Source organism: Heptranchias perlo, chromosome 18 (assembly GCF_035084215.1).
Source record: "Heptranchias perlo isolate sHepPer1 chromosome 18, sHepPer1.hap1, whole genome shotgun sequence".
Classification (NCBI taxonomy): Eukaryota; Metazoa; Chordata; class Chondrichthyes; order Hexanchiformes; family Hexanchidae; genus Heptranchias; species Heptranchias perlo.
This window is the reverse complement of record NC_090342.1, coordinates 29,083,541-29,110,463: the sequence shown is the minus strand read 5'-3', so window position 1 is coordinate 29,110,463 and position 26,923 is coordinate 29,083,541. Positions and strand designations below refer to the sequence as shown.

Below are 26,923 nucleotides of genomic sequence, written 5' to 3'. Positions count from 1 at the left end.
AACTGTAAGCCTTCAACCGCCTCCGAAAAGCTTTCTTTGTGACCATGCCTTTAGCCTCCATCTAACTTCTTTTCCCCCTTTTATTCCCACTCAGTGTCCACCTTTTACTGCCTAGTTAAGCACTGTGAAACATCTTCTTTATGTGAGAAGTGCAATGGAGATTTAAGTTATTATTGTTGTCACATGCTGTGAATTTCCAGCATTTCTGTTTTTTTTCCAAAATAAGTACTGAGAAACAGGCTTTTACAGCTAGAAATTAGGGTTGTGGTAATTTACGGGGAGGAGAATAGGTGAGAGGAACATAGGCTTCTAGCGTTTTTATTTCTATTAGTCCTTCTACTGCTTTTGTGTTTTTTTGTTGCACTCCCAGTGTTTGTGTTTCTTTTGTTCCACAACCACTCTGGTGGTTTTTTAAACCTACAACTATAAAGGTATGGGGTTGTAACAAAATCCACCACAGGGATGTGGTCATGGGAAAGGGTGTAACCATCCGCAGGTCAGCAGGAAAGCAAAACCCAGAAGATCATGGACATTGAGGGGAATCAGAAAGCACAGACTTTATAAGGTAAATACCATATTAACTCTTAGAGTTTGTTAAAAAACTAAAAGCCAATTTTTCAAATCAGTGCTGTGAAACAGACTTTAATATTTTTAAAGGTGGAAGTTTGGAGTGGGGGAAAGGGAATAGGAATGGATCACAGGGCAGCATAGGACAATGGGTGGGGGGAACAAGGGGAAGTAGAAAGGGCAGAGGGGACAAGGGAAAGGGGTAAAAGGTGGCAAGGAGATGCTGTATGCATAATGTTGGGGAAAGATGATGGGAGAAAGTCTCCCCTTGCAACTTGTTGCTGTCAAAACCCCTTCTATTCTCCAATAAGCCTTTCACCTGATGTGACTGCTCTTTTGCTGGTTAAATTGGCACTGAGTTTTATAAAATGCTTGCACTATATTTGCTGACTGCGATGTAGGCACTTTCTAAAACTAAAAACCTGGTTTCTGCCTCAGTAATGGGAAACAGGTTAAATATTTAAGAACATGGGGGGTCGGGGAGAAGAGAGAAAGAAGGAAAGAAAAACATGCATTTATACAGCCCTTCTCGCATCTTATTGTTCACATCTGTGAGGCTGTGTTTCTAACTGCTAACTGCTAACATCTACTTGGCAGAGAGAAACAAATAGAGGCAGACAGAGTTCTTTTTCATTCTAATTTTCAAAGCAAACAAAGCCTCTTTGAGAGAAACAGATAGGAAGGGAAGGTAGGAAGTAAAAGGTTGAGGGTGAGGTGGCCTTTGACCTCTTGTTACCCACCTTGGGGGATGAAGTGGGAATAGGAGATTGGACGGAGGGTTAAGAGTGAGATGAGTGACAGTGGAGAAAGAAGAGGATCAGAGGTTGAAATGGTAGCTCAAAATGGAAGACATAGGGGTAATGATGGGACTGACAGTGTGGTAGAAAGAGAAGGGAGTAGTGGAAAGATGAAGGGAAGGGGGCACAATGGGAGTGATGAGATGGGGGAAGCACAAGTGATTGGGAGAAAATGGGATGGAAGTGGCTAAGGGCCACATTTGCCCAACAACCCCCAACTCCAAATGCAACCTACTGTCATTAGTGGCTCCATTCCCACCACACCACAACACCCACGACCATTCACCTGAAAGGAAAGGAGAAAAGAAGAAAAAGAAAAAAAAACGCAGACGAGGATAGGGAGAGAAGCAAAAAGATTAAGATGAGAGAAGCAGAAGAAAAGAGAAAGAGAGCGAGAGACAGAAGCAGAAAAGGAGAAACAGAAATAAAAACAGCAACACGAAGACAGCAGAGAGGTAAGAGAGACACCATATTCTCCAAATTACTATGTGCAACATCACAAGAAAGTGGCTGGTATATATATGTAAATATGTTGCATCTCGCACACATTTGAGTCTGTCAAGCCTCAGTGATGCACTGTCACACATGCAAATTTCTGTATCGTATTTTAAAAATATATTAAAAAAACAGTCTGAGCTCTAACAGACCTGAACATCTCATAAGACTAAATAACCTCTAATTGATTGAAGAAGATACAGAAATACGACCTTAAAAAGTATATACAAAAATGGTCTGTCCTCCAATTCATCTGAGGATCTATTGACATCAATAAACCTAGCTGGCCTAAGCAAAGCACAGTAATTACATCTTGTGTCTTTAAAGGGACTATCAAGTTGCTCACAACTACACTTTAGCAACAGAATAACACATTTTAAATTAGATGATATAATACTGCTGTGCTTATAAAACACCATGGGGGTAGATTTTCAACTTGCCACGCAGGCTTTAAACTGGCGTTACAGATCGACAGCCCATTATAGAAACCACCATTGAAATCAACAGAAATGAAAATTGGATGGATTCTATAATGGGCAGCCAATTCGCAATGCTAGTTTTACGCCCGGGCAGCAAGTTAAAAATCTACCTCCATATTCTCTGATCTATCCTGAGCAGTGCCACGGGAGATCCAATAGTATATATAGATGTTGCTGTCTTCACATGGAATTTTGCAGTCCTGTTGTTGGGTGTTAGCTATTGTGTTAGGTACTGTTGTCTCAGGCGTGGATGTAGGCTCCGATTTAAGTGTTAAGCTTCGATCAACAATTCTGTCCAGTAGGAATCAATGGGACGGAGCTTAGTATATTGGATTTCTATGTTTGGATCAGAAATTGTTGGATTAAGTTTTAATCTGAAGTCAAGTGTACAAGAAATAGAGGATGCCATTTGAGTCCTGTGTTATTCATCATTTGACAGTCCCTTGATATATCTAATCAGGTGGATGAGTTGTATCAACCTCTATCAGATTGGTGTTCTGCTTAAACAGTGGCTACTTGATATTAATCATTGAGAATTTTGTAAAGAATGAAGAATACAATGAAATTCTACCTTGTATTTTATGTGGAATTTCACGGAAACACTATATTTGAACGTGGTGATTTGGCCATGTACTGACAGTTGGGGTTGGGTCTTTGTGATATTTTAGAGACTGTTATTTCTGAGCTGGTTCTATGTAATGTTAACTTCTGGTTAACTTTACTAAAGCTGTGTTGGGATAGTCATGTTTTGAAATTTAATTATGTTTTTTCCTTTTTAAAGCAACAATTTGATGCAAAAGAAGAGTAATAGCAGCAGTTCTGGTGCAGCTTGCAACAATCAAATATAGCCTCATGAAAAATTGTATCAATCTGCTGCTACCACACTGTTCTAAAGCTCAGAGCCTTTGTATAAACAGGGTAAAGGAGAAATTACCTAAATTTTTTCTACATCAGGTACTCACAGTCTATAGTCTTTGCCCTAATTTTATTTTTAACTGTAGTTCAAAAGCTCAAAGAAAGATAAAAACATGTGTAAATGTCTGTGTAATTGTTGCTAAGTACTTCCGTTATTATTAGTGGTTGTGATGTGAATCTAAAGGTACTTATTATAAAAACATTAGACGATGAGTGAGTCATCATTTCCTGAGGGAGTCCATTCTAACTTTTTATTGTCCCTGGAGAAAGGCTATATTTAAAACTGTTTACTGAAGCATACAATTGAATATATTGAATTTGCATCCTTTAGTGACTATTAGTTTTAAAACATAATTGGGAATGGGGAGAGTGAAATGCCCACAAGATGTTATGCGGAAAAAAACTTAATGGGTCCAACTTATCCCTTTAGGGCACAGGTGCAATTTTAGCCACTGCACAAATTTTCCATCTGGCACAAAGCTGTGTTACATTCATTAAAGTTGTATCACTGTATCAATAGCATCACTTACATTGCTATGTGCTTGTCCAAGAAGTAAAAAGGAAAGTTCCTTACTCAGCTTCTCATACAGTAGTTTGTCCTCATTTGTGCGGGAAATTTTAGACCCTCTATTTAATACACTTTTATAACTATAAGTATAAATCCCAAAGTGTCAGGGTATAATTGCACCAAATGAGGCAGAGACCATTTGAGGATGTTAAAACTGGCACACTCATTTTGAGACTGTACAATCAAGTCATATGTAGCACACGAATAAGCCCACTAAATATTGTAGCAAAGAAACAATGTACTATTAACTAAAAATGCACAGGCATGTACACGCTATATTTGGTGACCTATGAAGATACTATACCTGAATAAGTTTTATGTGGCATTGCACATGGGGAGTCAAGACAACTGTGGCCTTCAGGTGAAGAAGGGTTAGAGAGGATTAGGGCACATAGATATAGTTTAGTTCCCATTCTAAAGTCATATTTTATGTTCTCATTTTTACATTTCCATTATAAATTCTTATGTTCACATTTATAATAGAAACTCCACTTAAACTTGTCATGACATAATTAAACCCATGTCAGTATGGAGGGAATAGGGGAGTGGGGGTAGAGGAAGGGAAGGGAGCAGAGGGGAGGGAGGGAAGGGGAAAGGAGGGAAGGAGAAAGGGAGACGGAGGGAAGGAAAGGCAAAGGAGACAAAAGGGAAAGGGAGGGAGAGAAAGAGGAAGGGAGAGCGGAGTTGTGGAAGGGGAAAAGAGTAGAGGCAGGGAAAGAGAAAGGGAAGGGAGGGGGAATGAGGAAGAGGTGGATGGGGAAGAGGGAAGGGGAAGGAGAGAGGGTGAGATAGGGGAAAGCAGAGGGTCAATGGAGTGCAGGAGTTGAAGCAACAACAGTGATAGCTTCCTTGCTAAACACAGCAAACTACACAGGGCAATTGCCATAGAAGAACTTTACATCCAACAGGCACTATTATCAGTTCACATTAAACTTACACATGTTCTTCCCACAAATATAATGCTTAGTAGGAACTGCCAACCTGTGACTGGACCTAATCAGTGTCTCTTACACTGATCAGCTGAACCTTCTGCTTCCTCTACTGCTTACTGATCAAGTCTAGCACCAAAACCCTCTATCACTGTCCTGATGTTGTTAAGGCTTCAGAACAAGCCCTGCACTTATGGTGAAGGTGGTGTCAGAGAGCAGATTCAGTGAGAACAGCCCAAGAATGGGTCATGGACCAACTGACCAGTGGAGGTGAGGACCAGTGGCAATAGACAACAGGCCTGGGAAACACCAAACTGCAGGGATAGATCCAGAGGTGGCCGAGAAGCAAGTGTACTATAATGAGTTTTCCCATAGAGAGTTTTCAATGAAACGTGTGCCTCAAATACCGAATTTAATATATAATAGACATAGATGTAGTGTAAACATCACTCCTTATATTATAGTTGCCATTTTGTGCCCAGGATGACCTGTCCTACAAACTCCTTACCTGTATTTAGAGGATATAAAACATGTATGAAATTGTGACTTCATCAAATTTCCCAGCAAGTGATTCTATTCCCCGTACACTTCAATGTACAAATAATGTGGAATTCTTTTTGTCTTTATTCAAGACACCAATATTTCCGTTCATTGATGCTTCCTGAGTGCCTGTGGACATCCCAGTGGGAGCACAGAGCTGCGAATTGGGTGCAGAGAATCAAGAGTGCTGCAAATTGGGCATGTTGACCTCTGAGCCATATTCTGCGATCTGTAACAAGAGCCTTTTCTTGGAAAAATTACACCTAGATTCCAATGGAATCTCAATTACCTGTGCCAATTATCTGTTTTTTTGACTATCTGCCTGACTGTTTGTGGGGCAAAGCCTTGTGTCAAAAATCACCTCACGTATAGCACGAACACCAATATACTTCTGCCTGCCCAAGGAGGATAAAATTCAATTTGTATTGTATTTGTTTACATTCCATTTTCCATCAGGGGAATGGTTCTCTTCAGGTTGAGGGAGAAGCCATTACATCTTTTAAAGGAACACTGAATAAACATTCGAAGCAGAGAAAGATATGATAGGCTTTGGGGAGAGTGCAGAGCAGTGCAATAGATTTTAGATTGCTCTAGCAAAGAACTAACACAGTCACAATAGCATGAATGACCTCTTTCTGTGCTATAAACATGGTTTTACTGTTGCAGATAATGGAAGTTCCACAGTGCAACTGTTTCTTCACCAACAGTTCATTTTTTTAATTGCTGTGAAAACTCATTGATCAGTAACTAGTTAAAGAGAAGAGGAGAATATATATATATATATATATATATATATACACATATTTAAACATATCTGAGATTGATTGCAGGGCAACAATCTATTCAAGGGGTTAAGGAGGTTATGTGTAGAATAATGATTCAAGGAAATAATCTAATCATGGGGTTCCTACGATATAGAGACATTGGGGGTAATTTTGACTTTGTGCGATAATGTAAAATGAGTCATAGCTAATTGACTTCAATGGAAATAAAAGTTGGAAGAGATGTAAAACGGACTGCCGATTCAGTATCACCCATTTTACACTATCGCACAAAGTCAAAATTACTGAGTGAAACTTGAATGGTTTAGAATGATCTAAATGTGACTGAAAATGCAAGACTTTACTCTCATGGATTAATTAGCTTCAACGGGAGCACAGCATGGAAAATCGAGGATAGAGAGCAGCACAGCTGATTGATGGCACCACGATTTTCCAGCCATTAAAATCAATGATTGGAAACTCAGGAGCACTGTGAATCAGGTACCAGGACCTCCATGCTCAAATCTTCAATGTGCACATTCATCCAGCAAGATACCATGGGCATGATTCAATGACTTGGGACATGGTTTGTATTTGTCTACAAGGACATTTGCTGTCGTCACGAAGACCCCATGGGGGAAGATGTGAGGTGCACTGTCCTTGTCCAGTTTGAAAGCAGTTGAGAAGTGCTCAGCTTTGTAAGCACCGACACAAAGAAATAAGTATGGATATCTGCCATTCCTTAGTCATTTGTTATCATGTCCCTCCCAGCATCCTTCAAGGATCCCACTAGTTCCTTTGTCAGCTGTTTTCCCTGAAATATCATTCCATGGAATATAACTGGTCATAGAAAAAGAGTGTAGGATGTAAGATTGGATAGATATTTTGGAGTTTTGGTGAACTTACCTTTTAAAATGGGGAGGAAATCAGGCAGAAAATTTCCTATGAGGATCAAATTGATTGGGTAGGATCCATGATCGATCAGATTGTACATGGTCCATGGAAGGGGTAAGCTTGATATTGATAGACTAAGGTCAGGAATTTCCTAGGGGCTGCTGCTGATCCCAGAGGTATGGCAGAAACATGTAAATGGAGTTTCCGCTACACTTCCTGTGAAGTTACAAAAAGATCTTGGTGTTATTGTGCACAGATCACTAAAGGTTCATGACCAATGTAGAAAAATTGGAGCTAAAGGTAACAAGGGGGCAGAAATTGCTTGCGAAATAATGGTGAGCTCAACAGCGCTCACCGTTGTTAGTGGCAAAATGGCGTTAGCACATGCACAGTGAAATGTGGAAATCCGAAACTTGCTCCTACTGGTTCACCGGCGATATGACAGCTTCGAATTAAGGGTATATCGCATGCTTCAATCAGAGCAATTATTGAAAAAGTGCAAACGTGCTTATCTGCCCTGATGAAAAATAACTAATTATGCCACAAAACAGGTACACTTATAAATACCAGGTCTAAACTAAGTTTTAACAGTGTGGTAAGTCTTAATGACTGCCAAACAGCTGAAAATTAACCCTTAAAAATGTGAAGTCTCATCAAAAAATTTAAATTAAAAGATTAATTTTTTTTAGCTTTTCCCTTCTGTCTCTTGTATTCAATTATTTCTTACTCTAACTTTTTTCACTGCCTATAATTGTTTTTACATTGATTTAAATGTTGTAACTTTCATTTCCTGGTTTAACGTTCTAATCCTGCAGAGAGAGTTAGCGCAATGGGTCAAAAATGCTCCGATCTGATTGGTCGAGGGGAGAGATCGATCCTCATGCTTCTCCCCGAGTCCTAGCTTCACTTGAACTGACGAGTGGGCTCTTCTCCACTTCAGATTCGAGGAAGTGTCCGAAGTAAACAATGCGATAAGTTAGTGGGTTAGTATAAATCTATGGAGCAGTGAGCAATGTTGGCTTGCCACTTCGAGCAATTTCTGCCCCAACGTATTGGGTTGTATTAACAGAACCATTCACTATAAATCAAAGGACATCATTTTGACACTATACAGATTGCTGGTCAGACCGCACCCAGAGTGCTGTACCAAGTTTTGGTCCCCCTACATGTTGGGTGATATAGTGGCTTTGGAAAAGGTCCAGAGGAGACCTACAAGAATGATTCCTAGCTTAAAGAACCTCCGCTACTCAGATAGGCTCAAGGACCTTGGTCTATTTACTTTAGAGCAGCGTAGACTTAAAGGTGACCTGATAGAGGTCTATAAAATAATTAAAGGGCTGCTTAGCGTCCCTATTAATAGATTATTCCAGTTCAACAGGTTGGGTAGGACCAGGGAACACGAGTTTAAACTATGGAAGAGTGGGAATAGACTGGATGTTAGGCGGTTCTTCTTTTCCCAGAGAATTGTGAGCCTCTGGAATACATTGCCAGTCGATGTGGTGGGTGCTTATTCTCTGTATGCCTTCAAGAGGGAGCTGGACTGGTTCCTGACTGGGACAGAGACCGCATCATATAGAAGGTGAGTGTCTTTATAGATAACACTTAATCCGTGTGATCTCCTAGAATGGGTTCGACTGCCTAAGGGGGTCAGAGACGAATTTTACAGAGTATTTTTTTTCTTATTGGCCCTGGGTTTTTTTCTGATTTTTGCCTCTCCTAGGAGATTACATGGGTGTGGGTGTGAGGGTGGGAGGTCAGGGGTGGGGGGATGCAGTGTTTAGCCATGATAGTCTGACCATCATGATGTGGGTTAGGCTCGATGGACCAGCTGGTCTTTTCCTGCCTGTCAATTTCGTATGTTCGTATGTTACAACAGTGGAGTGAGGAAATTCCCGGTTTAAGTGTTTTTCTCATTTCATGCTTTCCTATGTTCTAACTATGGAGTCATACAGGCTTAGTTCCTATTATAGCATGTGTCTAAACTCTGCTGCAATAGCTCCTTGGAAGAAATTTGTTGTTCAGCAAACTAATTATAGTTTGCTAATTATGGTGTGCTTGCATTCGATTATCCCATAAAGATGGTGACAGGATACAGCAGCTTTTTCCAAGAGTTCTTGAAACCCATCGAAAAGAGAAATCTGCCACGGATGTCAAGACATGAGATGCCTAAAGATGGGGTATATTGCTAGGTCAGCATGAAGACTTGTATCTGCTTAGAAGTTATGGCCCCCAATTTTTCTTCCGTTTTTAATTTAAATTTGAAAAACTATCCAAACAACACCAACAATAGTTTGCATTTATATCGTGCCTCGAGGCCCTTCACAGATGCATCATCAGACAAAAATGGATGCCAAGCCAAAGAAGGATATTTAGAAGGGGTAACTTTTTTTTATTATTTATTCTATGGGCATCAGTGGCATGGCTGGCATGTATTGCCCTTCCATATTTGCCACAACTGAGTGGCTTGCTGGCTTTCCTTCCCTAAAGGACATTCATGAACCAATTGGGTTTTATTACGACAATCCGGCAGTTTCATGGTCACTTTTACCGATACCAGCTTTTTATTTCCAGATTTCTTTTCAAACTTAATTCAAATTCTCAAATTGCCATGGCAGAATTTGAACTAAAAACTTGGTAAAATAGATGGGTTTTAAGCAGGGTCTTAAAGGAGGAGAAGGAGGTGGAGAGGCAGAGGGGTTTAGGGAGAAAGCCCCAGAATGTGGGACCTAGGTGACTGAAGAGGGGATCCACAAGAGGACAGAGTTAGCAGAATGTAGAGTTTGAAGGGGAAGGGTTGTAGGGCTGAAGAGGAGTACAGAGATAGAGAGGGGAGAGGCCATGAAAGGATTTAAATATAAGGATCAGAATTTTAAATCTGAGGTGTTGGGGGACATTAGCTTGCGGCCATGGAGAGTCACTCTAAAAAAATCAGGTCTGTCAAGTCTCACTTATATTCAGTGAGGCTTACTGTTTTTGTGAAAAGTATATAACCTGATTTCTATGTGGCTCTCTGTAAAAAAACTGCTTCAGTATTGCCAAGGTCAGATGTTTTGAAACAATGAAGGTTTTTGAGAAAATACAGCATCATAGAGTGGAAGCCAATTAAAATGAATAAAAATGTTTTCTTTTTGCAGTGAGATGCTCATGAAAACATATTTTTTCCCAAAAAGCAGTGGCTGTATTGGAATTAAATGAGACTGTACAGGTCTGCAGCGCGGTTCATTTTAATAGGTTTGCAAGAGGTCTTACTGGGTCTCTCTTAAGGTCTGACTTTTGGCTGTGACCTTGGTAACTAAGCAAAGACTGCATTTAAATGCCTGCTTATTACACTTTAATTTTCTGTCTTTTCACCGTGTCTGTCTGCAGATAAGTTTATTTGTTTTAAAAGTCTGTATAATGCATCAGGTTTGTGAAAATCCATAAATGAACATCACTGAGTTTATTGGGCAAGATGAATACAAACCCATACAACCCCCTCCTCGTCCTCAGTCCACAAAACAAAGGCATGTATATTAGATGATAAAATCACTGAAGAATTTTTGTAGTGAGATTGTTGAATAGGTGATATGACTTTTATTGTACTATGTAAGTACATGACAAAATAATGTAATTAATATCAAAGAACATCATTGCATCATAAAAACACAAATGCGTTGTTAAGTATAAAGTCATTGTGCACAATTCATCTTAGTTGTTGCATTCATCTTTCTTCTGTAAAATAGCTATGATCCTCCTTGACAGTACAAAGTTCTAAACATATGGCTATACTCTCAAACACAAAAGTGCACAATTCAAGGATTTTTAAAAAAATCAGTCAGATTAGGAATATTTTCTGCAAGGCTGCACAATCAGCCAATGGTCAGTGAGGTTTGCCAACCATGAGACTTAAGTTGTTTTAGGATGAGGGAAAAAATTAGATTAGCTCAACACAAGCATCACCTTAGGGGGAGCTATGAACAAACTGTTCTCCCAATCGTAATTTTGAAGCTGTAATTCACCTCCAGTACAGTGATTTGTGCAGACTTGATTTTTCTAGTGGGTCAGATGTCAATCGTAACCAGACAAATCTGGTCTCCACTTAACTCAAAAGAAAATGGGGGTGAAATTCGACTTCGGTGGTAGCACAAAATATGTGATAGTGAATCTGCACCCCGTTTCACACCCTATCCGATTATCTTTTCCTTTGACTGGGGTGTTAAATGGACTGCTGATTAATTATTCCCCATTTTGCGCTACTGCTGAAGTCAAATTTCACCCCCTGTGATTCGGAGCTGCTTTCGCAGCTGTCTTTACATTGCACAAGTTCTCATTTTTGACTGACAGAATACTTCAGGCCAGAGTGAAATCAGTGAAGATAAATTAATCTGTGGGAGGAGATTGATTGTTCCTTTTCTGGTCAACCTTCCAATTTTTCACCAATAGGACACAGTCCCTTCTTACTTTGGCAGTGTTTAAATCTATCAAAAACCTAGAACCTCTCAGACCTGTGCCTCAGTAACAGCATCCATTGCTAGTTTTCAAGCAAATGCATTTGTCTTATAGAATAATTTTATTACTTTTATGTGTTTACTTTCTTTCATCATTACTTTGTCACTGATCCTGATTTTATTCGGCTGTTTCCCAACATACTGGCAGCTTATTTTTGGATCCTAAAAATAAAGGCAAGGAACCCTTGGGGAGAGAAGAGAGAAGAGAGTAGAGAGGAAAGAATCTCTCCCAATTTAATCTGTGCAATTTTTAATATTTTAAAAATATTAATCATTGTTATGCAGCAGATTGCAATTCCTCAGGCCATTTCTTTAGAACAAATCCTCGCTATGCACTGGGCGCCTGCGTCACTTGCCCTTCGGGTATCATAGTACCTTGATCTTGCTCTACCAATGTTTCATGTTTGTTGGCACCCATGCAGCACAAAATAAATTTTTTTTAAAAATCCTGGCAATAAACCGAGAGGAGCAGATGTGATCAACTGTACTTGTTTGATTTGCCAGAATTGGATTCTTGCATTTCATAGGCAAAGCAAACTGCATAGAATGAGGGAAGGAAAGAAAGGAAATCTGGCAATCAACAGGGAATTGAAAAAGTGGATGTAATTAATTTTCGCTTGGTATCAAGTAGTAGTGATAATAAAACTGGGGCACAGGGGGAAGGGAACTGGATTGCACAGTGAGTTAGCACACATTATACTTTCACCTCTGGCATCTGGGTTCAAGTCCAGCCTAGACAGATGGGATCAAAATCTACTTTTGATGATGATTTAAGAGTTTTAAGTGAATTAAGTGTGGCTAGCCTCAATCAAGTTATTACTGGATGTAGGCTTGTACAAGATGGTTTCTAAATTCTAAGAGGCCACCAAAGTGGTTGTTGGAATTCTTGGCTGGCTCGGAAACAGCTGGTGCAGTGAGGTTGAGCTTGTAGCAATGGCATTTTGGTGAAACAGAGTAGAGAAGAACTTTGCTCTGTAGCTGACATTGCTGTACCAGACCTAGGAGTCACCGTTGGTGCCTGAAATGAGAAAGTATTCTATACCTGTTGAGCACATGCACACAAAATTCAGGGAAAAACTGGTACATTGCAAAATGCATAAAACAAACATAGAGATGTCCCCAGAAAACTAGCAGCTTTCAATTCATGGGCCTCGAATTTCCTCATGAGTCCGCTGAACTCCAGCATGAGTCCGACCAAATGTTGCAGAAACAGGCAGGAACCCAGATATACTGGATCTCTGGGAGTTTTTTGTTAGCTCAGTAAGGATGGAACCTCAGTCTGCACCTTATAAAACCAATGATGCCGATAAGTGGAGCAGGAGGCTAAAACCCCCTATGCTGGGAGTTCCTGCTTGCCTGGACTCAAAGGGATCCAGCATAAGACTCAAGGTCAGTACATCGAGAGAGATGAAGCATACTGACCTTAAGAAGGGCGCAAGTGGGCCTCCAGAGAAGGGGAAGAATTTCAGTGGAATGAAAGAGATCCTAGCCCAAATTGATTGCTTTGAAAAAATGGCAAATCAAACACCTGGCCAGCAGTGGGATGCATCTAAATAAAAGAGTGATAGGGTACAGGTTAAATACATTCTGAGTTGGACTAAAATGTGTGCATTAAATACTGGGGTTCCATGGATAAATAGAGAGATTAGAGCAAAAATAAGGTTTATAAATTTGCCATATGGTAAGTAAAAGTGGGACAGTACAGATGAAAACTGTATGAATTATTAAAAGTATGGAACGGAAGCAAAAAAGGACATTAGGAAGGCTAAGAGAGGGTATGATGAAGGACTGGTGGTTAACATCAAGGTAAACAGAAACAGCTGTTATAAGTACATCAGAAGTAAAAGAATAGTTAAAGAAGGGATGGGACCACTTAAAGCTTAAGGAGTCCATTCTGCACATGAGGCAGAAAGAATGGCAAATGTGCTTGATAAGTATTTTGTCTCACTTTTCACAGAGGAAGTTGAAAGTGGGACTATAGGAATACCAGGAAGATGAGGAACAGCCACTGCTGAAGATAATCATTCAAAGGGAAACTGATTAAAAAAATTAATGCAATTGAAGACAGAAAAGTCACTAGACACAGATAATACAGATCCCAGAATACTGAGGGAGATTGGGAGGTGATAGCCGAGGCACTAACCATAATTTTCCAAAAACTTTGGAAATGGGAATTGTGGCCAAGAACTCGAGGATGGAAAATGTGGGGCACCACACTTCAGAAAAGATGTGAAGGCCTTAGAAAGGGTGCTGAAGAGATTTAGTAGGATGATTCCAGGGATGAGGGACTTTAGTTACGTGGATAGACTGGAGAAGCTGGGGTTGTTCTCCTTGTAACTGAGATGGTTGCGAGGAGATTTGATAGAGGTATTCAAAATCATGAAGGGTCTAGACAGAGTAGATAGAGAGAAACTGTTCCCATTGGCAGAAGGGTCAAGGACCAGAGGACATAGATTTAAGGTGATTGGCAAAAGAACCAAAGGTGACATGAGGAAAAACTTTTTTACACAGCGAGTGGTTAGGATCTGGAATGCATTGCCTGAGAGGGTGGTGGAGGCAGATTCAATCATGGCCTTCAAAAGGGAAGTGGATAAGTACTTGAAAGGAAAAAAATTGCAGGGCTATGGGGAAAGGGCGTGGGAGTGGGATTAGCTGGATTACTTTTGCATAATGCTGGCGCGAACTCGATGGGTCAAATGGCCTCCTTCCGTGCTGTAACCTTTCTATGATTGTTCAAGAAAGAGTAAAATAATAAGCCAGGAAATTATAGGCCAGTTAGTTTAACTTTGGTTGTGGGTAAATTTCTACAGTGCATAATACAGGGTGAAATTACTGAACAATTAGGAAGTCATGGACTGATCAAGGGCAATTAATTTTTAAAGGGCAGGTTGTGCTTGTGTAAATTAATAGAAATTTTTTAGGAAATCACAGAATGTATAGCTAAAGGAAATATGGTGGATGTTCCCTCCGTAAACTTGAACTCATCCAAATCTCTGCTGCCTTATCCTAACTTGCAGCAAGTCTCATTCACCCATTCACCCTGTGCTCACTGACCTATATTGGCTCCCAGCCCAGCAATGCCTCATAGAATCATTGAATATTACAGCACAGAAGGAAGCCATTCAGCCCCTCGCCTTTGCCGGCTCTTTGAAAGAACAGTCCAATTTAGTCCCACCCCAGCTTTTTCCCCATAACCCTGCAAATTAGTCCTCTTCAAGTACATGTTCAATTGCCTTTTGAAAGTTCCTATGGAATCTGATTCCACCACCCTTTCAGGTAGTGCGTTCCAGATCTTAACAACTCTCTGTGTGAAAAAATTTCTCCTCCTTTCCCCTCTAGTTCTTTGCCAATTATTTTAAATCTATGACCTCTGGTTACTGATCTATTTGCCAGAGGAAATAGTTTATCCCTATTTGATCTATCAAAACCCTTCATTATTTTGAATACCTCTATTAGGTCTCCCCTTAACCTTCTTGGTTCTAAGGAGAACAATCCCAGCTTCTCCAATCTCTCCACATAACTGAAGTTCCTCATCTCTTGTATCATCCTGGTAAACCTCCTCTGTACTCTCTCCAAGGCCTTGACATCCTTCCTAAACTGTGGTGCCCAGAATTGTGTACAATACTCCAGCTGAGGCCTAACCAGTGATTTGTAAGGACTTAGCATGACTTCCTTCCTTTTGTATTCAATGCCCCTATTTACAAAGCCAAGTCTCCCATACGCTTTCTTAACTGCCTTATCAACTTGTCCTGCCACCTTCAAAGATTTGTGAATATGCACCCCGAGGTCCCTTTGCTCTTGCACCCCCCTCAAAATAGTACCATTTAGATTATACTGCCTCTCCATGTTGTTACTCCCAAAGTGCATCACTTCACACTTATCCACATTAAACTGCATCTGCCACGTGTCTGCCCATTTCACCAGTCTGTCTATGTCCTCCTGAAGTCTGCTACTATCCTGCTCAACATTTACTACGTTGCCGAGTTTTGTATCATCCACAACCTTCGAAATTGTACTCCCAATACCCAAGTCCAGGTCATTTATATAGAACAAGAACAGCAGTGGTCCTAATACCAACCCCTGGGGGATCCCACTGCAAACTTCTCTCCAGTCAGAAAAACATCCATTCACCACTACTCTCTACCACCATCCCTTTAATCCCATGTGCTTCTATTTTCTGAATTAGTCTGTATGTGGTACTTTATCAAATGCCTTTCGAAAGTCCATATATACAACATCAACTGCACTACCTTCAGGGAGGCATCACAACATATGGGACTCACGTCTGCGGTCTACAGGCATTTCTGCAACCACAGATGTGAGTCCCAAATGATGTGATGCCTCCCTGGTGCCAGGGTTAAGGATATCACTGAACAGGTGCAGGACTTGAAAATATATCGCCAGTCCTTCATCGTCGCTGGGTCAAAATCCTGGAAATCCCTTCCTAACAGCACTGTGGGAGAACCTTCACCACAGGGACTGCAGCGGTTCAAGAAGGCGGCTCACCACCACCTTCTCAAGGGCAATTAGGGATAGGCAATGAATGCTGGCCTCGCCAGCAACGCCCACATCCCATGAACGAATAAAAAAAAACATTCTGCGAGGGGAATGGGAATAGCCAGAAGTCGTGGTCCATGTCGGAACCAATTATATAGGTAGGAAAAGGGTTGAGGTCCTTTAGACAGAGTTTCAGGAGCTAGGAAAAGGATTAAAGCTCTGGATTATTCCCAGTGCTGCGTAAGGTGAGTACAGCAACAGGAAGATAGTGCAGGTGACTGTGTGGCTGGAGAAGTGGTGCAGGAGGGAGGGCTTCAGATTCCTGGGACACTGAGACTAATTCTGGGGCAGGAGGGACCTGTTCCATCATTGGCGGTCATGTCTTCAGTTCCCTCGGCCCTAAGCTCTCCATCTCTCTACCTCTCTCTCCTCCTTTAAGACGCTCCTTAAAACCTACCTCTTTGACCGTAGGCTTTTGGTCATCTGTCTTAATATCCCCTTATGTGGCTCGGTGCCAAATTTTGTTTGATAACACTCCTGTGAAGCGGCTTGGGATGTTTTACTATGTTAAAGGCGCTATATAAATGCAAGTTGTTATTGTTGATGTATATATGGATTTTCAGAAGGCGTTTGATAAGGTCCCATTAAAGAGATTTGGCTGCATGGATAGAGAGATGGCTAAAGGACAGAAATGAGAGAATTGGAGTAGATGGATGTTTTTCAAACTGGTGGGATGTGGTTAGTGCCTGGAACATGACACAGCCCCCCACCCCTTTTGCACAAGACAGATTTTTCAACTCTTAAGTTTCTGAACAATCACCCATTCATTGTCATACTGCTGAATATCATTTGCACCCTTTAATATACAGACATTTAACTCATAACTTGGTTTGCTAGTACATGTTGCATCAAAGAGGATAAAGTGCCTCTAACAACTGATGTTCCTTTAGTGCAAGTACAGTTGAGGATATAAATGACTGCTCATGCTTGTGAGCCATGTAAACAGCTTATTTCCATCTGCTTCTGCTCCCTCAAGTTGTCTTGTCAGAAACCCATCAATCACATCAGTACAGAGGCAAGACACTAAAGAATAGATTCACCAGTCACTACATGAAAAAAGATGTGAAGAGTGGGATGAGTTTGGCCAGTAAGGAGAGGTTGCCGGTGCAGAGGCTGCTGATAAAGTTTTAATGCAACGAAAGAAAAGGAACTAATACATCTCAGAGTCCCAGATATGGCTCAGGTAGTTTATATATGGGATCATCTAGTCCCCAACCTGTGAAGCCCCCTAAGACAGCCTCAGAATTCATCGTGGATTTGGGTATCTTGAGCAATTGCCCGAAACTTCATCCTAGTAATATTTTGTCTATGTTCGAGCTTTGTTTTGTACCTAGGTTTGTCACTCATTTGGTTTTGAATGGATTATACACAAAATTCTAATATGTAAACCTGGAACCAAAGATCTGTTTTTTGTTTAGTTATCAGGGTTATGAAAAGTTTTCAATTCATTTTCGTCAGTAAAGCAAACATGAAAACTCAAGCCACGATCTATATCCTGCCCTTGTCGGTTTTTGAACTTGGCTGAAGGTGGCAGTTCTATAAACAGTATCATTCCTTGAACATTTGGAGAACGGATTAATTTGGGTTGTTCGCATGTGTTTGTTTTCGTTTTCTTATCGTGTCTGTTGAAAAATAAACAAGTGAATGCAAGTATCCACAAAGAGCCGGCCACGTGTATGCTGCAAACAGTGATAGCTGGCAAACGCTTCCGGGTAGGAGGGCGCGAGCTTGGTGCCATCACAACCAGGTAGAAGGAGGCTGCTGGCGGGGATTGAGCAGGTGCAGGAGCGACACAGGTGAGCAGCAGCAGTCCGCCCCCCCCCCGGTTCACCCTCGCCGCTGATCAGGCAGCAGCGCCGTCTCTCCAGTCGCTCTCTGTTGTCAGCACTAACTGCGTGCAGGAAAAGTGAGACCGCCTGGAGTCGTGTCTAGGATTGGTCGATTAGCTTTGGCTTCAGAATAAATCTAGGCCCTGGGAGGTTGTATTTCACTTTAGGATTCACGCACTTCATCCAAATGTCTGCCTCCACTCGAGGTTTTCCTTTATTTTGTTGAAAATGACATTAATTAAAATGAAGCGGAAGAATCAGGGCAGTAAACCTGAATAACATTATTATTAGGTGATGTGATTTAGTTATTTTCAGTTTGTAATTGCTCCTGTCTCTGTAGTAACTATCTGTGTAGGAGTGTTTTAAAGTGGAGTTCATGTTTTTCTGTAACGTACGTTGTCAGGTGATCCATTCTACTTCTCATTTCTGTTTTAAAACGTTTCCGCTTCCTGGAACTAAAGGCTATGGCTATCATTTAGGCTACTTCTTTAAATATTAATATTAATATACATATCCTCTTGCATCTGTCTCGTGTTCGCATGCTCGTGCCCTGCACCTATCCTGTCTAGCTAGTTTTGGGATCCAGTTCGGCTGCTTTCCAGTAACAACCTTGCCAAGATGCAGGGCTATGGCAGCATAAGTGAAAAGGGCTATCACCAGTGTAATGTAATATTAGTTAAGAGTCTTTTTAAATTGTATTTATAAAAGCTGAGAGAGGGTTGTTGAACCAGGGGAGGTCTCCCTGGTAACATGGCCAATATTTTATCCCTCAACCAGCATCACTAAGAGATTATCTGGTCATTATCACATTATTGTTTTGTGGTACTTTGCTGTGTGCAAATTGGCTGCTGCATTTCCTACATTACAACAATGGGTACACTTCAAAAGTACTTTGTTGGCTATAAAATGTCCTGAGGTTGTCAAAGGTGTTTTATAAATGCAAGTTCTTTCTTTTGTCCTTCCAGGCCATTACATCTGTTAAAGGAAAGTTGGATAAATATTTGAAGCACAGGGCTAAAGGGATTTGGGGAAAGTGTAGGACAAGGAGATTGGTTTTGGATTACTCAAGCAAAGAGCTTTGACAGACATGATAGGCCAAATGGCTATCTCCCGTGTTGTAAATTTCTCTGTCTCTATAGATTGGTTGCTTTTTTTGGTAGTTTTTCAGACCTGATTCAATCTCTGCTGGAGACTGTATACATGGACAGCAGTTCCCTTCTGCCCAAGTGGGCATTCTTAACTTGAGCCAAATGATTGTTGGTGGGCTATTTGACCACAGGGTTATGGCAGCCAAGCTCAATTCTGGTATCACCCAACATTTACATGTGCACTTTTCAGCAGAGGTCCTGAGTCAGTGATTAGGAGCTGGACAATTTCCCCTGTCCAGCCTAGGAGAGCCAGGGCCAACTATAGTGTTCTAACTGCTTTGTTCCTTGGTTGATAGCACCTAACTCAACATAGACCTGAAATTGAACCTGGGACCTTTTGGTTTGCATTGCACAATTATATCTGCTTTCCCACTACAGAGGGAGCAGTGATAAATCCTGGGAATGGGGAGCAAAAACCAGGTAGATTGAGGAAGTGAGCAGAGGCAACAAGGGCTAGATGGAGAATGTGGGTGGGTGGGAAACTTCATGAGTAAATATTCAATAATGAATAGACCAAGTTAGCCAAATTTTCAAAGCTCAGGAGCTGGAAAAAATTCTTACTGACACAGCCACATGTTTTAAATGTACTAAAATGTTATGCTCGCTGATATTTTCACTAACTATACCATAAGGCCCATCAGGATAGGACAAAGTCAGCATAGCTTTACGAAGGGGAAGTCATGTCTGACAAATTTGCTTGAGTTCTTTGAGGACATAACGTACAGGGTGGATAAAGGGGAACCAGTGGACGTAGTGTATTTAGACTTCCAGAAGGCATTCGACAAGGTGCCACATAAAAGATTATTGCTCAAGATAAAGAATCACTGGATTGGGGGTAATATTCTGGCATAGGTGGAGGATTGGTTATCTAACAGGAAGCAGAGAGTTGGGATAAACGGTTCATTCTCGGACTGGCAACCAGTAGCCAGTGGTGTTCCGCAGGGGTCGGTGCTGGGTCCCCAACTCTTTACAATCTATATTAACGATTTGCAGGAGGGGACCGAGTGTAATGTATCAAAGTTTGCAGATGATACAGAGATGGGAGGGAAAGTGGAGAGTGAGGAGGACATAAAAAGCCTACAGGGGGATATAGACAGGCTGGGTGAGTGGGTGGAGATTTGGCAGATGCAATACAATATTGGAAAATGTGAGGTTATGCACTTTGGCAGGAAAAATCAGAGAGCAAGTTATTATCTTAAAGGTGAGAAACTGGAAAGTACTGCAGTACAAAGGGATCTGGGGTCCTAGTGCAAGAAGATCAAAAAGTTAGTATGCAGGTGCAGCAGGTGATCAAGAAGGCCAACGGAATGTTGGCTTTTATTGCTCAGGGGATAGAATATAAAAACAGGGAGGTATTGCTGCAGTTATATAAGGTATTGGTGAGACCGCACCTGGAATACTGCATACAGTTTTGGTGTCCATACTTAAGAAAAGACATACTTGCTCTCGAGGCAGTACAAAGAAGGTTCACTCGGTTAATCCCGGGGATGAGGGGGTGGACATATGAGGAGAGGTTGAGTAGATTGGGACTCTACTCATTGGAGTTCAGAAGAATGAGAGGCGATCTTATTGAAACATATAAGATTGTGAAGGGGCTTGATCGGGTGGATGCGGTAAAGATGTTCCCAAGGATGGGTGAAACTAGAATGAGGGGGCATAATCTTAGAATAAGGGGCTGCTCTTTCAAAACTGAGATGAGGAGAAACTTCTTCACTCAGAGGGTGGTAGGTCTGTGGAATTTGCTGCCCCAGGAAGCTGTGGAAGCTACATCATTAAATAAATTTAAAACAGAAATAGACAATTTCCTAGAAGTAAAGGGAATTAGTGGTTACGGGGAGCGGGCAGGAAATTGGACATGAATTTACATTTGAGGTTAGGATCAGATCAGCCATGATCTTATTGAATGGCGGAGCAGGCTCGAGGGGCCGATTGGCCTACTCCTGCTCCTATTTCTTATGTTCTTATGTGGCTATTCACATTTTGCCTCCAGCAATTTTCTTTAAATCCTGACTTACCTCTCCCTTTCCTTTTTTCTTTCCTGCTCCTTTTTCTCTCCTGCTCCCTCCTTCCTCTCTCCCCTGGATTGAAAGGCATTCTAGTGAGATAAAGTTGATTGTAAACCAACAAACTGATTTATTTTGCATAGAATACATGAATGAACAGGATACAGTTTACCTATTCAATTTCCTATCACTAAAATAAGGATGCATAAACCTTCCCCTGTTGTGGTCAAAACTTGCTTACAAGTTAACTGCCCCTGAATTAATTGGCACTAACTTTTGGACACAAGCAGTATGGGTTCACTCATACCTGAGCCTGTGTATCTGTGTCTGTTTCTGACTGACCCACTCTCACTGCCTAGAGAGTGGCATTTCTCTGTATCTGATTTTTTCAGACATCTTCTCCAGAGGGAAAGACAAAGGCAGCCTGTGGACCCCCTCCCTCAACTTTGTGACACACAATTGAGCTCCTGAGTTGTCAAAGTTAGTGACTTGAATGAAAAATTGCTCCCTTGACGTGGAAGCATGTGGCACCAGTATTGTCCATTCAGGTGTATTAAATCAAAACCTATTCTAGCAGCAGGATACAAACTGCTCTGGGATGTGCCCTATGACTTCCCATTGCTTCAGTGCAGAAGTAGTTTTAATGGATATCGCATTTCCTTTTCAGAAAGCTCACTAGCATTTCCAACCACCCACCAACATTTTAGTGTGAAAGCAAAAAAGAATGCTGCAGTCTTAAAGATTAACCCTTTATAAGATGAATCTAAGTTAATATTAATAGTGTCAATATCATAGCATAAATCAAAACAGGATCCCTTATAGGCCAAATAGGTATAAATCCCAAAATGGTATAGTCCAAAAATGTAGTCAGATAATTCAGCAAAGCATATGAATGAAAAAAGAACCACCAATGTCTGCCAGCACTTTGGTGAACCTTGGGTGTTTGAATTCAACCTAGAAAGCAGAACCTAATGCTGAAATCATTATTGAACATTATAGTTGAAAATTACTATTGAATGCTAAAGTTGGATGTTATAAAAAGTTTTCTTCATTAACTATCCACCCCAGAAAATAGTCAACTTGAAAGAACAATTTTACAAAGAGTTCCTCATGTTGCTACAATCAGTTCATGCTGAAATCAAGAAGGCCACAAGCAATGTTGGAAATTTAAAAATGCAGTATAAATTCTGTTTCCTAAAAAAAGGTTGTTCATAAAAAGTAAAGATGAAACTCCAGTTTACGATCCATATCTTGCTCAGACTGTTGCGACATAGCTAAGGATAGCACTATTTCTATTTCACAGCTTGCAGTAAGCATTTAATATATTGCAGTTTATTCAACTATATAGATTAGCCAGGTCTACATGGAAGCAAGGATGGCTACTATGCCTTTGTTATTCTGCACCTCACATCAGCACTGAGTGCATGTGCAAGGCTGTCAAGCAAAATAATCGAAAAACCACACTTCAACCACAAAAGAGCCGTATGCAGTTTGTGAGATACAGATTGGCTAACCATAAATTAGGTCCTTACTACAGCTCTGGTCTGGGCTTGCATGGAAAAACTGGCTATAATGATAATGCCATTAGGTATGAATTATCGGGAAAAGCCCAAAACTGCACTTTGTTCTACATTTTTCTTTACATGGTGATGAGACCTTTGTCTGAAGGTGACAGCAACTTTGCTGCAGTGACCTTTTTTTAGTCTTTATAACCAGGACAGCAGTTTGAGGGATTTAAAGGGAAACTACTAAGTTGACACCAGTGACCTCCTTTGTGACTTTTATCACGGCGTGTTGTCCCTTCTTGTCTCTTTTGACCTCTGCCGCATTTAGCGCAGTCAACCACTCCATCCTTTTGCACTGTGATCTACCTCAGTACCACTGCCTTAACATGGTTACACTCCTACCTGTCCCAATGCAGTCAGTACATATCCTGTGATGGCTTTTTATCCTACCTCCATTCAGTAACATCATGTGTGCCCTGAGGCTACATCTTTGGTCCCCTTCTTTTCCTTGTCTATATGTTGTCCCTTAGCAATCTTTTATATAGGCAAGCTGATGGCACCCAATGTTACCTTTCTGTCACCACTCTTGATTCCGTGACTGCCACTGTAACATCACACGTCTCCGCCCTACCTCGCCCACTTTGCTGCTCAAATACTCATCCATGTCTTTATCACTTCCACACTTAATTACTTCAGTGCTCCCCTTGCAGGTCTCCTGGGTTTTACCCTCTACAAATTTAAACTTTTTAACAAAACTCTGCTGTCAGTACCTTATCCCACTCTAAGAACTGTTACCTTGTTACTCTATTACCCCTGTGTTTGCCAACCTTTGCTAATTCCCTATGTGCCCACACATTAGTGTCAAAATCCTGGTCCTTCCCTACAAATCCCTCTTTGGCTTCACCCCCCCCCCCCCCCCCCCCCCCTATCTCTACAACCACATTCAACCCCTTGTTCCTCTACATGCCCTCTGATCTTCTGATTCTGGCCTCTTATGCATTCGACACTTCTCTTTGCTCCACTTTTTTGTTACAGAGCTTTCAGTTGTTTCAGCACCACATTCTGGAACATTCTACTTAAGCTCCTTTGCCTTGCTACCTCTTCCCCCTGTCAAAAGTCTCCTTAAAACCTACCTCTTCAATTTTGCTTTTGGCTACAACCCTTGATCTTCCATTTCTTGGTCTCTGGTTATTTCCCACTTATGTGAAGTGCTTTGTTAAAGGTGGTATAAGTGTAAGTAGTTGGTGAGTTACAGAAATATATAATTACATAGTTAGTCAGTTCTGCAGTGTATGCCAATAGTTTTATACTAAAATGCTGAACTACAGGCAATGTGATTTTATACACCTCTAAATTTATAAACCTAAAACCACTCTAATAACCACAGTTTTATTGATGGTGATGGTAATCTATTATGATGACCATAGCTGCTGATGTCAGTTACTTAATGGTAGTCAGTGTTTGTTATAATCCTAGAACTGACTGAACAACTAAAGGTCATTGACAATTTATCATTCACTTTTGTCTAAAAATTGTTGACAACCACATTGGACACATCAAATACTCAGGATACTTCTATAAACCTTAGTTAGACTCAGCTGACAATAACAACAACTTTCATTTATATAGTGCCTTTAACATAGTAAAACATCCCAAAATGCTTCACAGGAGCGCAATCAGACAAAAATTGACACCAGGTTAATGTTGGATATGATGTTTGTGACTTTTCTGTAAGACAGCGGTCTATGACGTGTTTGCACCACCTCCTAACTCAAACACAGGAACTTCATTTAAGAATGCTTGCTGAAGTGTGCAGTTTCTGGGCAATTGCAGCTAGCAAAAGGAGCAATGAGAACTATTCTTGCCTTGTTCATACATCCAGCCCCATTCAGATTCCATTCTGTTTAGTATTACTTTTTTTAAAAAAAACTTTTTTAAAATTGATTTTTGTTTTTTTCCTTCTCTTAGGCTGGGGTGATGGGGCAAATCAACCAGGGTTTCCATTCCAGAGGTACCTGCTGGAAACTGTGACAACAGGGTTGGGCTTGGCTGTGATGTTTCTCTTCATTGTCAAGCATAGCTGTGTGACCTGTAATTCTCAACTTGCTATAAATGCTTCAGACTGCCGTCCTAATGTTTTGACTACTGTTTTTAAAAGCAAATTGCACAGCCAAAATACTAATGGGAAACTTTATGAAAATAAAAGATGATGTGTTTTATTATGTTATAGGATTTAAAAGCCTTTCATTTTTTCAAAAGTTATTACTAATTCTGTTTACTCCTAGTGGATTGATCCCATTGATGATTTGATGGTTAATCTTGGAATACCATGATAGGGACCCCCTTGTCCTCACCTTCCACCCCTCCACGTTCAACGGATCATCCTCTGCCATTTCCGCCACCTCCAGCGCAATGTCACCACCAAACACATCTTCCCCTCCCCTCCCCTTTTAGCATTCTGAAGGGACCGTTGCTCTCCGCGACACCCTGGTCCACTCTTCCATCACTCCCAACGCCCACTGCACCTTCCCGTGCAAGCGCAGGAGATGCAACACCTGCCCTTTCACCCCCTCCCTTCCTACTGTCCAGAACCCCAAACACACCTTTCAGGTGAAACAGCGATTTACTGGCACTTTTTTCAATTTATTCTATTGTATTCACTGCTCAAGATGTGGTCTCTACATTGGGGAGACCAAATGCAGATTGGGTGATCGCTTTGCTGAACACCTCCATTCAATCCGCAAATGTGACCCTAAACTTCCGGTCGCTTGCCATTTTAATTCTCCATCCCACTCCCACTCTGACCTCTGTGCTCGGCCTCCTACACCGTTCCAGTGAAGCTTGAGGAACAGTACCTCATCTTTCGGACAGCAAGTGCTGGTGGTGGTTCTGCCGTTGCCATTTACAGCTCCTCTAGACCCATCTTTTGTTTCTTTACTTGTCCCATTACCACCCTCTTTTGCCTTGCACCATCATCCCTCTTGTCATTTAATGAGTCCCGCCCTCCACTCTATCACAGACCTTTTCTTTTGTTCTTTTCTCCCCTCACCAGCACCCCCCCCCCCCCCCCCCGGCAACTTCTTTCCCTGGCTCTGTATTTGCTTATAAACTGTTAAATCTCTAACTTCTTTCAGTTCTGATGAAAGGTCATCGACCTGAAACGTTAACTCTGTTTCTCTCTCCACAGATGCTGCCTGACCTGCTGAATGTTTCCAACATTTTCTGTTTTTATTCCTTATAATACTTGTTCAACTTAAAACATTCTACAGTGCAGCAGTTCATTCAAAGAGAAGGGAATATAGTAATCTTGCCAATGAAACTGAAATTGCAGATTCAGAATTTTTAATTTAGATTTGAACTCATCACCTATTAAGATGTTAGGGGCAAATCTTATGGTTTTACTTTTAGATGATTGAGGTCTGGTATTAGTCTATCATAAAACATAATTTTATAACCATTTTATAGGATAAGGCTGAGAAACTTCTGGATTCACCATTGAAAATTCATACTAATTTGTTTTAAAAAAAACTACAATGGAAAATGTTTTCTGACATTTGTATTGTGTTTTTTGTATGAGTATTGTAGTATATTGTTCTTGCAGACATTTATCACACATAATGTAAAGTGATACTGTTATTTGATCTTTGAAGGTACACAGTGAAGGATGGATGATGATGAATTTGGAGGATTTGAGGTATGTATTCAAGCGTGCAGCATAAGTTCATGTGTAGTTTTAGCCTCTGTCTTTTTGTTAGGTTCAGCATTGGACATGTACCATACAAATGATGGGTGGTACAGTGTGGTAGAATACTGTGGTTTGTTTTTGGAATCATGTTTTAAATTCAGCCCAGACAGATGGGAATAAAAATCTCAGCTAGCTTAAGGCGACGAAGGTTTGAATTGGATTTTGGCAGTCTTACTGCAGTTCCCAGAAAAAAAATCTGGTACACAGAATTACTTTAACATTTGAAGGACCTCTTTTTGGCTAATTACCAAGGCATGATGAATGGAAGGTATGATATTGATGCAGTAATTTGGTGATTTTCTGAGATTGGGGTTGAGTTTTGCTTCTGAGATTATCTACTACTGGATTTCTGTTTGTATTGTTTGTTTTTTCAGAAATACATACTTCAGGGTGCAATAATACTGCACATTACGATGCGAGAAGAATTCATTTTTGAGTGGGCACTGGTCATAAGGACTCAATTCATCGATTTGAGTTTCTCAATGTTTCTAAAGCTGGTCTGAGTGTGGATGTGCACAAGCTTCCAATAATGTGATACGCAGTCCTTTTCGTACACACATGCAGGTTCAACATAATCTCAAACCCTAGAAAACTTAGTTACACTTCCACCCATCAGTTTGAACTCTGGTATGAAACCCTCAACTGCACAAGGTTTCACTTCACTTGTGAAGTGATATAGAAATGGCAGCCTAAATGTACCTTTA

At 40.9% G+C, this 26,923-nt stretch overlaps 1 protein-coding gene across 2 annotated transcripts in view; it reads left to right on the top strand.

Annotated features, from left to right (window-relative positions):
- The first annotated feature begins 17,688 nt into the window (after window positions 1-17,688).
- LOC137334981 (coiled-coil domain-containing protein 91-like) overlaps window positions 17,689-26,923 on the top strand; it is a 120,864-nt gene continuing 111,629 nt past the window's right edge. For both annotated transcript variants that reach the window (XM_068000072.1, XM_068000071.1), the window contains exons 1-2: window positions 17,689-17,785; window positions 26,125-26,168. In XM_068000072.1, the coding sequence (XP_067856173.1) occupies window positions 26,139-26,168 (30 nt within the window). In that variant the 5' untranslated portion in view covers window positions 17,689-17,785; window positions 26,125-26,138. The remainder of the gene's footprint in view (window positions 17,786-26,124; window positions 26,169-26,923) is intronic.